The sequence below is a fragment of the Urocampus carinirostris genome, chromosome 16, assembly GCF_059441175.1.
Source record: "Urocampus carinirostris isolate Australia breed hairy pipefish chromosome 16, RoL_Ucar_1.0, whole genome shotgun sequence".
Classification (NCBI taxonomy): Eukaryota; Metazoa; Chordata; class Actinopteri; order Syngnathiformes; family Syngnathidae; genus Urocampus; species Urocampus carinirostris.
The window spans coordinates 26,114,728-26,126,399 of record NC_142364.1 but is presented as its reverse complement, the minus strand read 5'-3'; the positions used below and the strand labels follow the sequence as shown (position 1 = coordinate 26,126,399).

The following is an 11,672-nucleotide window of genomic DNA, read 5'->3' as shown; positions in this document are numbered from 1 at the left end:
GGTTTTGGTGCGGCTTCCGCTTCACCGCCGTAATGCATAATAGTCTTTGAGATCCCGTCAGCAAACACGAGCTTTAACCTGCGCCACGAGCACCATGCTAAGCCGGGAAGGCTCTCGACTTACTCTGTCCGTACTGAGTGTACTGGTAGCCCACGGCTGCTACGGCTGGGTCCACGCGGCTTCTGCTTCACTGCCCCCTATCCCCCACAGGTCCCCCCTACCCCTCTCCCCCCCATCGAGGGCCGTGTAGCGCCATGTAGAGCCATCACGGCCCGAGCAGGAGACGTGACGTTGGTGACTTTTTCATCCGCGTTAACAAACGCATTTTGTAGAATACGATCGCGCTTTAAATAAACGCGTTATATAGACTAAGATCGCCCAATTATTTTAATTAGCTCACTTTATGGTTTCAACAAGTGTATTATATAGAATACGATCGCTTTTGTCGGAAGCGCAGCAGAATACGCGCTACGCCAGGGGAGTCGGATTTTGGCACAACACCGGGAAACGAGAACGGCGCGCCGTGCTAGGGTCGTCGGGCGAGGGGGATTCCCGCAAAAAGTAGCGACGCCCCTTCAAATTTTTTTTTTTACCATTACAGACCGCGAAGCTCTGAATCCGCGAACGTCGAACCGCGAAGTAGCGAGGTCTCACTGTGTACATATATATATATATATATATATATATATATATATATATATATATATATATAATTCTACCATTGCTTTCTAAAAAATGTGACCGGGAACCAGCAGTGGGTGAAATGGATACGAGCCAATCATTTGCTGCCTAAATGAGTTACAGGAAGAGATCGAGTTATTTATTGCAGTCACTATGCACAGGAACATTGTATCTAGCAAAAAAAAACAATAGCAGCAGTTAATCTAACCCAGGGTTTACAGACCTTTATAGGGCTCAGAGATACTTCTTTGTAACCGATATTGCCAAGATGATATGGTTTGATTTCCTAAATAACTTACCTTGTTGTTACTGCGTCGTTACTACAATATTACTATTTTTTTTTTGCGTCAGAGCTAAAAGAGGCTCTGTCAACTACAAAAGCATCTCCTCTAATACGGGCACTAGGCGAAAAATTTAAGAATATAATTGATAAATTGATAATCTGTATTTGAGATGATTGATAATATACGTAAAGATGATGATCATGTTGATGAATTTTAATCGATTTAATTGTTTACCTTTTAAAATTTCCTAGAAAATCGCAATGTTCCAGTACCAGCGTGCTTTTAACAGAAATAGTTCAGGGGCTACTCATGGGTTTTTTGGAGGCTACCTGTTGATCGTGGTGATCGCTAATGGTTACTTGACTAAACGGGATGCTGGATGGCACAAAAGGGGAAAGGAAAGTTCCATAGTAAAGCTACACTGTCGAAAATATGGAGTTGACAAGTTGATTATGTTGTAATTTTCATTGGCCAAAGTTTGGCCACCTAAACAGGAAGCTGAAAATGCAAAACAGGATGTAAAGCAAGAAGCACCCACCAGTGGCCAGGAAACGATGCGCTGCCAACATTAACTGCGGCGAGATTTTGGTTTTGGCGTCGCCGTCGTGCTTGAATGCAGAAAAATCCCGTTTGTTCTTATTGGCGTCCACTCTCTTCTTGTTGCGGTTGTCTGCTGCACGCAGACAAACGGTAACAACGTCACATCCAAGACCGTCTAATTTAAGGAAATCTGGTCAAACATCAGCCAGTAATCCCAAAGCCGATCTGGCGACCAAGAAAAGCTGCTTTTGGCTTCTATATTTGGAATTCTCCACTCACTGAAGCGGTCCGACTCGTCCAAGATTTCAGACTTGATGATTTCCTCGATGACGTCCTCCAGGGTGACCAATCCCAGCACTTCATAGAAGGGGTCACCCTCGCCCTCGTTGTTAACCTTCTGCACAATGGCCAAGTGGGATTTACCTGAAGACAGGTGAAAAAGGTCACATATACAATTCTCTGATGGAATTCCTGGATTGGTCACCAGCCATGTAAATGTACCTCTGTAAATTTTTCCCAACTCAAATTGGGGTGCCAAATAATTGGCTGGTCACCAGACACATTTAGGACAAAACATTGATTGGTCGCCAGCCTTCTCAGTATGCATGCGGACTGGTCGCCAGCCTAAATCAGGTTCTTTTGGACAAGCAATGCATTGGTCGACATCCCTAGTTAAGATGCCTTTGGAGGAATAATGGGATGGCCGGTGTTGGGTGAACAGGAGACTGGTCCCCGTCAGGACTAATTGCAGATTGGTCGAGAGCCAATGTCCCGCCACATATGGACAAAGATAGACTGGTCATTAACCCAGTCCCCAAACCTGTACCCTTCTCTAATGAGGAACAGGCATCAGTTTGTAACAGGAAAAAGTGTGACAATTGCAGGAGGGCCTAAATGTAAAAAATGTATTGCTAGAAGGCCACAATCTAACCTTTTTGGATTCTTAACAAAACAAAATTCAGAAAACAACTAATAACACAATTTATGAAATAAATAATAACCAAAAAAACACTCTCTGGATAACAAACTAACAGTAACAGAACAAAAGTCAGACAATAAATAACACAACTCTTTATGAAAGAATTATGACAGATGTTAATTATGTTTCACATGTTACTATGACAATAAATTGTATTCTCTTCTTCTATCCTATTCTAAGCATTGTAGGTGACAAATTTATTGTAATTGTAACATGTGAAATTCATGATGAAATTCGCAACTTAAGGTGTGAAGTGTGATAAAACCCAATACCTTTTCATAATTCGTCTATATCACTGGTAGTCCAGCAGTAAGAGGTTGGCACTCTCAGTGTTGCAACCCTGTTTCAAACCATTTTACAACTAAATATACACCCAGACTTTGCTTCTTTTTTTAGGTTAAAAAAAGTGTTGATCAGGGGGCCGGACCAAATGTGGAGGCGGGCCGTAGTTTGGGATCCACTACAACTACGGACACATTTGGACAACTAATAGATTTGTGACAGTCCTCTGTTCAGTCCCGACGGACAAAACAATTGATTGGCCGCCACCCAATGGCACATTTAGCTAATCCATGATGGTCAATGTGGCTGACTGCTTCAAACACATGACCCAGGTCACACTCAGTTTGACTTCCAGCATGGGGGTTGAAACACACATTGTAAATGTGCAAACACACTTGCACATACACACAGGCAGGCAGAACGAGGCAGTGCGAGTGATGCGGAAACCTTTTTTGAACTCCTCCAGCATGGTGTCCAGTTTGGTGTCATGGAAGACAAAGTGCACAGGATGGTTGTAGAACTTGGTCACGGTCTTGAGGGTGGTGCAGTCGTCCGGATCCACAAAGGCCAGGTCTTTGACGTACAGGATGTCCACGATGTTGCAGCGCTCGTCATCAAAGACGGGGATGCGCGTGTAGCCGCTCTCCATGATCTCCGACATGGTGTCAAAGTCCAGCACGGCGTCGGCCTAAGGCGTACGCATACAGAGACTCATTCAGTCATTTCAGCATCTTTTGCTTTTTTAAATGAATGCTGTCAAAGTTGATGTTTTAGATTTGAGAGCATTCTCCATTCAGGCCCCGGTGCTTTGGAATGCTCTTCCCTCTGTGACTCGATCTACAACCTCAGTGGAAATGTTTGAATCTAAGCTTAAAACACACTTCTATCCTATAGCATATGAATAACCTATATTTTATTGTTGACAATATCAGGGGATTGTGTCATAATAGTCTGTAATAATAGTTTGCAATAGTCTTTGATCTGTGCAGCCCTTTGAGACTCTTTGTGATCAAGGGCTACACAAATAAACATGACTTGACTTCACTCTGCAGTTGAATGAATGATTGAAACTTTATTTCGAGCATGATTAAAACAAAACAAAAGGTAAAAACAAGGTTAACGTAAGATGTCCTAAAGGGAATAGGAAGAAGCATATGATCATTTAATCCTACTTCCTTCATAATTACAAATAGATCTCTTGTGTATATAAAAATACTTTAGGAGGCTTAACTACAGAGTTAAAGCAAGAGTTAAACGTCAAGTCAGGTTTATTTGTTTGGACCTTTATCACAAGGAGTCTCAAAGGGCTGCACAGACCACAGATTATTGCAAACCACAGACTATTATTACACCATCCCCTAAACTAAAACATACATGAGGGCAAAGAAAAACGCAAAAACCTTAAATGTAGAGAAAATCGAATCCTTAAACTCAGGGTTTGCCAAGCCTTTGTAGTCTCGGCCTGCACTGGATTAAAAATCTGTGGCAGTCTGGCCGGGCCAGGAGAAAAAAAACATGATTTAATTTTTGGTCTATCTGCCGGTACAAGTGTTAATCTAATACCTTGGCAATATATGAAGATAATATATATCACATTTTTCTCGAATGCATTCATGAATACATATAAATGCAGACATTTAAACCTACATGTTATATATCCTTTCTTTGCTGTTTACTAATAGACCATTTCATCGATAGTTTTGTAATACGCAAGTATTATATTGTGCTCTCCTTTTATGCAGGAAATGGGATAGTATGCATTAAAAAACTAAATATCCTGAAAAATAAAATGTATGTTAGCTGAATGTTGGTGCAGTACACATAAATGATTAATTAAAATTATCTTTTTATGGGGGAAGGGACACAGGAGGACAATGGTGGCATCAGAACAAAAACAAATTGCTATTTGTAGTAGTTTTTTTAAAAAGTTTTTCTCTGGCGACCCGGATTGAAAAGCCATAGTTAGCCGAACCCTTGCTTTAACTCCTGGGTTAAAGCAAGCATTTATGTCTTTAGAGATTTAAACTGTTGAGCTTTAATTTGAAAGGGTATTGACGTTTTCAAGGACTTTTTGGAACTAACTCAATCCATGGTTGAAAAATATGTTAGAGCAAAAGTTAAAGCAAGTTTAAAGCTTCAACTCCACAGTTTAAGCAACGCAAGTTTAAGTGAGCTTTAAATCCAGATTTACTCTATTATTTGGACAGAATTTTTAGCCTTCAATACTTCAATTCAACGTTTTATCAACCTTTTAGCGAACTAACTTAGCCTACTTTAATTAAAGGAATTAATGCAAGAGTTAGAGTAAGTTTAAGGTTAACTTCCACTCCAGAGATGATCCAATATTTTCACAGCACTTTATATCATTCAAGGTTTTATTTATGAGTTAAAGAAACTACAAAATGTTAACTGGGGAATTAAAGCCAGTGTTAACTCTGGTGTTAAAGCTGCGTTAGCACAGTATTTTTGAGAGAATCTTTCAAGCTCCGGAGTTAAAAAAACTTCAAAGAGACAGTGGTTTTTTTTTTTTACTTTTTTTTTTTTTAATTACTAAATGTCCCTGTATTGTGTACTGCAACCAAAAACGAGAGCTAAAAACCACAAGGCAATCGAAATGAAATGAAATGATCGAAATGAAATGATCTGCATTTATATAGCGCTTTTCGAGTCAATGACTTCCCAAAACGCTTTACATTGTGCTTCACATTTCCCAATAGCGGCCGTGATCTGTGCAGCCATGTAAGGCGCTAACCTGCTTATTAGGGATATTGGGGGTTCAGTGTCTTACCCAAGGACACTTCGGCATGTAACACGGACAAGCCGGGATTCGAACTGGGATCCCTTAATCCTAAAACGATCGCTCTACCTCCTGAGCTACAAATTGCAAACTACAGACACTCAAAATGACCAAACCACACCATTTTGTTCTTATTCTTAGCCCAGCCTTTTTAGTTTTTGGGTACCCGTATCAGAAAGATGGCGGCCAACTATGTCAGCTCTGTCTTGGTGAGGCACATGTTATAAAAAAAATGTCTCAACTAAAGAGTATAGTAAAAAGTCAAGTTTATCTGATAAATAAAAATTAGATCATGAATTATTAGTTAAATCATAATTGTTTTTTTTAACTCTAGGAGGTGCTAAATTACACAGCTTTACATTTTAATAGTGAAGTAAAACTTTAATACAGGGGCAAAAACACATTATCAACTTTTAAGAAACAAATTGAGTTCATTTTGATAAAGAAGTTAAAGTAAAAGTTTAACCAGGATTAAAGCTTAGTGCCACAGTTAAAGCCAGATTTAAAGTACCTTACACTCCATAGTGTGTCATTTGGACAGCATTTTACAGGTTCACCAGATTATAAGCGTACCCCCAAAATGTATCCTTCTGTCATATATTTTTGTTATGTATAAGGCGCACTGGACGATAAGGTGCATTAAAAGAAAACTACAGTAAAAGGAAATAAGAATAACAAATGCATATTTTATACACTTAGTATATATTATTTCAACAATTGATAAGTCTGGAATCAAAACCCTCACTTTTTTTACTCACCGTGCCAGAAATGGATGTTAGAAAATGGAGAAAACAAAAAGTTGTTCTGAAGATATAAATAAACGCAAAATAGCACGAGGAGGGTAATATTTATTTGGTGAATCTGATGATAAATTAGACTTTGTGTTTCTGGAAAACTTTGTTTTCTCCATTCTCGGAACGTAAAAAATTGAGTGATAATGAGAATTAACGAAATCTAACACCTTTTCAAATGTTGTCTGTATCACTGGTGGTCTCGTGGATAGGTTTCAGTGCTCTCACCGCTGCTACCTAGGTTTGATTCCCGTGGCATGCAATGTTTTGTGATTTTGGTCAGCTATACTGCCAGTGGTATAATGTAGAACCTTAAGTAGTAACGCACACAAAAAAATACTGTACTGCAATTCTAAATTTTATCCACCACTATTTTACAGTGCATATGGTGCAGTGGGTAATATAAGGCTCACTTTTGAATTTCTTGTCAAATTAGGGATTTTAAGTGCGCCTTATAAACCTGGAAAATACAGTAAAACATTACAAAAATACATCAAAAATTTGCTTCAATTACAAAATCACGTTACCAAATTACTTCTTTTTTTCTAGGTATGTTTTAATTAATTCTCATGGAAGGTTTTCTAACTTTAAAAATCTAAAGTAGCTTTTTAAGTTTTAACTTTGAAGACACGCACCTGAATCATGAAACAGTCCGCCAGTGGCGTCAAGACATCCTCCACTGTTTTGGTACGCAGCTCCAGTGCTCCCTGGATCATGTTGAGCTCTTCCTTGTCCAGATCGTTGTAAGGCTCAGTCACCTTTAACATCTCCACCAACTTCTCACGGTTGTACACGGTGCCGATCTCCTGGCCCAGTAGCACGTCCAGCAGCTTGCTGACGGGGAAGCTGAGCGGGAAGGTGAGCAGCATGAAGAACTTGGTCAGCGTGATAGTGTTGGCCCCCACAGCCAGCCCGTGTCGCGAGCACAACGCCTGCGGCACGATCTCGCCGAAGATGACGATGCCCACGGTGGAGGCCACAACGGCGCCCAGGCCTGAACCGATCAGGTCGTCCAGCAGGATGGTGAGCGTGGTGTTGACCAGCACGTTGCCCAACAGCAGCGAGCACAGAAGGTAGTTGCCCTTGCGGCGGATCGGCTCGATCTGACGGGCGTACTTCTTCTCCTTGTCCGTGCCACAGCTTTGCACGATGCGGAGCTCCATCGGGTCCAGCGCCATTAGGCCCAGGTTCAGCCCGCTGAACATGCCTGACAGCACCAGCAGGCACGAGATCAGGATCACCTGCCCACAAGCCAGGGGGTGCGGGAAAAACTCAATCAGGTTTTTGGTCTGTTTGAATGCCACTCTACTACCCGCACAAAACATAAATACCGAACTATAAGGCGCACCCAAAAACATCCAATTGGCCAGAAATTTGACATTGCGTCTAATAACCCTATTCACCTAATATACCGCAGAATACAGTGGATAAGATTGGAAATGCTTACAGTATTTATGGGTGTGTGTTACTACATGAGGTATGAGGTTTTACAGTATACTTTCGTATTCGAGCAATGATTGATGCTGGCTCAGATTGCAATACAGTACATTGTTTGCAACAGGATTCAAACCCAGGTTGCAGTGATGAGGGCATTGACACTTCGACACGATGCTAAAGACAGAAACAAATAACCGAAAGGCTTTCAAAAAAATACAATACAAGCTTTTTGAGTTCAAAGTTCACGAATCCCCTCACCCGCATGGGTCGTCAGAGCACCAATAAGGACGCAACTCTGGACAATTTTTCCAATGCTGGCGGACCCAGGCCTGTTCTTTGGTCGTGGCGAAGTTGGCCTCAGTCCATTCCATAATGTTTTCGGCCCTGTTCTTTCCCACTTTCCTTTCGTCCTGCCCCCTTAGACTAGTAAATCGAGAGGTTATTGGTGTATCAGATGATGAATCGAAATTTGAAGGACATTAAAAAAATACATTGTAAATTTTATCTTGTTATTGTGTTCATAGTTTAGGTTGTCAATAAATTATTTTAATCATGGCCCCGTGTGTTCAACAATGTGGTACTGTGATAGTGGTTAAGTGCAGTGGTTCACAGACCGTCTTACTTAAGGGCTGACCATCCCAACCTACTGACAAGCTGTCGCCCAGATTAAGAAAAAAAATTGAATTCTCAAATGTATCGAATGAAGGATTATGCAGGTAAGAGCAGAGATAGTATACACACCTTTTTTTTTTCAAAAAGACAAAAGTACCAACAATACCAAATCTAATTCAAGTACCCTATATACCCACATATAAACATACCTGTCATCCTCCGCGGCTCCATGCCCTTACAAAGTACAAAATAATCTTACACCATATATTTTTTTCAAACGTGTTTATTTATGTAGTTTAACATGTTATATTGTACATATGTTTCGTTATATCATATGTGTTGTTAATTAACATTTTGTTGTGAGATCCTGAGTTTCTCGACATGAGTAAGGTTTATTATAAAAAGTTAAAAAATGAAGTAGCTTGGACGTTCACTGTAGAAGGAAAAAAATACATGCAAATATATCTAAGTAGAATAATACATTTTCTTATTCAAATTATTAATTCATTTTCTGCATTAAATTATTGTTGGTAATATACTGATTAAAGGGGGCAGCACGGCTCCGCAGTGGTTAGCGCATGTGCGGCACAGTTCTAAGGTCTTGGGAACCTCCTGTGTGGGTTCAAATCCAGCTACCGGACTTCCTGTGCGGAGTTTGTATGTTCTCCCCGTACTTGCGTGGGTTTCCTCCGGGCACTCCGGTTTCCTCCCACATTCCAAAGACATGCATTTCAGGTGGATTGGCCGGTCCAAATTGTCCCTAGGTGAGAATGAGCAAGCGAGTTGTCTGTCCCTGTGTGCCCTGCGATTGGCTGGCAACTAGTTCAGGGTGTCCCCTGCCCACTGCCCGATGATTGCTGGGATGGGCTCCAGCACCCCTGCCACCCTACTGAAGATAAGCGGTGCAGCTAATGAGAGGAGATGAGATACTGATTAAATAACCACAAACGTCTTTTTTCATTTTCTCATTTTATACTTCCTTTTTTTCCTTAACTTCTCTATACAACATAATAATTTGTAATATAATGCATCAAAGCAAGTGAGCCTCTTTAATTTTTGAGTCAAAAAAGACGGTTCTCTAAAAAGAGACGGACTTCCTTTCACTACATCAAACCGCTCGCTTCGTTTGCAACGAAAAAAAACGATACCGAGATAGAGGCTACCGCGGCGTTTCGTGATAGTCGGTGTATACCGTATGGTACCCATAATTGACAAAATTTACGTTTTTCCGAACAGATTTTCTCGTACTTCGTACACGTGTTAAGATGCATAATAAAAGTACTTTGTACGGCAAAAACGTAAAGGTTGATAGGTATGTGTAGACCTATATTGCATATAAGCGATCCAAAATAACTGCTTTAAAATAGCAAATGTTTTCCACTTTTTCTTCTCCTTAACACTAATCTTTCCTTCATTATAATGGGTAGAAAAACATTATTATGGGCAAAAAGAGGAAATAAAATGAACAAAATGAAAATAAAATGAGATCTGGTCTCCCTCAAATACATTTGGGAACAGGAAGAAAAGATCAAGCAGAGCACTGTGTAATTGACACTCTGTCTCTTCTTCCTCTTAGCATTATTTTGCCAGGAAAAAGCCCTGTGACCCACAGAAAACCGATCCGCGACCCACTTTTGGGTCCCGACCCACCAGTTAAGAAACACTGGTCTAGTGGTCAAATTTCTGCGCTCTCATTGCCACGATCCAGATTCGATCCCATTTGCAACCAATGTTGTGCAATTGTGGTCAGCGACATACTGTATTACGACTGATTAATAGTTGCTTAAATATATGCGAGTTATACAAAAAATAAATATAGTATAAGCCAAAAGTCAGGAAACTTTTCTTGTATTCTGTGCAGCCTAGTACCAAATAACTCATGGCCTGGCAGCAGTATACGACCGGTGGTTTTGGACCACTGTTCTACAATATTTCAATGACGACTGGTAAGGCAAAGCCTCCTCTGCCTCTACATCAAAGTTGATGATGTTGATCGAGTTATTTACGCAATTTTGTAGCACGATTGACAGCCACTGACCTGCAGCCAGAGCGGCAGCAGCGACTTCTTCTCCTCAACGACCAGCAGGCGCCCATCGCGGTCGCCGAGCGGCTGCCAGCTTCCTCCGTGGCGGTGGTCTCCTCCTTCCCCTCCGCCTCCATCCTCGCGGTCGTCGACCCGCGTGCACAGCGCATACTCGCTGCTCGGTTCGCTCTTGCGCAGCGGCTTGACGTGCACGCGCAGCAGCCCCGACGTGCCCCGGCCGCTCACGTTCATGAAGGTCCCGACCGCGATGTCCTTCGTGAAGTCCGAGCAGGTGACGGCATCCCCGGCATCCTCGTCCCCGCCTTCCCCTGAGGAGAGCTCCGCAAAACGGATGAGAGTCCAGGCGGCCGGATGCAGCTTCAGCCCGTAGAAGCGGAGCTGCAAGGAGCTGTCCTCGGTCACCTGCAGCACGCCGTCGTCACTGGTGCTCGCCGGCTTGTCGCTCGTCTCCAGCCGCATGCCGAGCACTTGCGTACCGCCGCTCCTCCCTCCGGCTTCTCCTCCCCCGCCGGCCGCCGCCTCCGAACGAGCTCCGTCGGCGCTGCACAGGAAAAGCAGGACAGTGACGATGTAACCCTGCTGGCCGCTCCATTCTCTCGCCATGTTTGTTTGACTGGTCGCTCGATGGCGGTGACGTCATTTACTCGGGCCCCTGCAAGCCACGCCCCCGACACCTCCCTTCCCTGTCCCTCCCCTTCCAGGTGAGCCGTGACCTCGACTTTCATAGTATGAAAATTTTAAAACATGCTAAAAAAAATACTCTCTGAGCATTTCAGGTAAAGCGAGATCGTAAAGACCTTCGTCATCACCGGATATCCACGGGATGCGTACGTATTGTTGACCCAAAAGAGCTGGAGTAGCAGTACGAGTTTTGATAGAGCAAGATAATATTTGATGTTGACTTGCGATTTTAGAGTCACAATCCACAAAAACAACATGCCACAATTTTAAGGGTACGCCATTTTTGCAATTCCCAGAAGAAACAAAATTTTCCAAAGCACTGTAGGAGCCTGTGCTGTAAGTCATTCAAATAACTGGACATCAGGCATGTTCGTTTTTGCGGTGTCCGTTCCATATCTGGGTGGTATCGTGGGCGATCTGGTTTGGATTTACTTGAATGCAGAATGCCTGTACAGGGGTAGGGAACCTATGGCTCGGGAGCCACATATGGCTCTTTTCTTGAGTACATATGGCTCAGAAATAAAATGTAACTATTGCACATCTC

The 11,672-nt window shown here is 42.2% G+C and overlaps 1 protein-coding gene across 4 annotated transcripts in view; it reads right to left on the bottom strand.

Moving 5' to 3' along the window:
- Window positions 1-11,082, bottom strand: part of cnnm4a (cyclin and CBS domain divalent metal cation transport mediator 4a) — a 33,920-nt gene extending 22,838 nt beyond the window's left edge. For 3 of the 4 annotated variants that reach the window (XM_088355927.1, XM_088355928.1, XM_088355929.1), the window contains exons 1-5: window positions 10,442-11,079; window positions 6,990-7,595; window positions 3,214-3,454; window positions 1,785-1,928; window positions 1,504-1,638 (exon numbers count right to left, since the gene is read on the bottom strand). In XM_088355927.1, coding sequence (XP_088212053.1) covers window positions 1,504-1,638; window positions 1,785-1,928; window positions 3,214-3,454; window positions 6,990-7,595; window positions 10,442-11,050 — 1,735 coding nt within the window. In that variant the 5' untranslated portion in view covers window positions 11,051-11,079. Of the gene's footprint in view, window positions 1-1,503; window positions 1,639-1,784; window positions 1,929-3,213; window positions 3,455-6,989; window positions 7,596-10,441 lie in introns of all 4 variants that reach the window. The other variant, XM_088355930.1, reaches the window with a different exon arrangement.
- Between the last annotated feature and the right edge of the window lie 590 nt (window positions 11,083-11,672).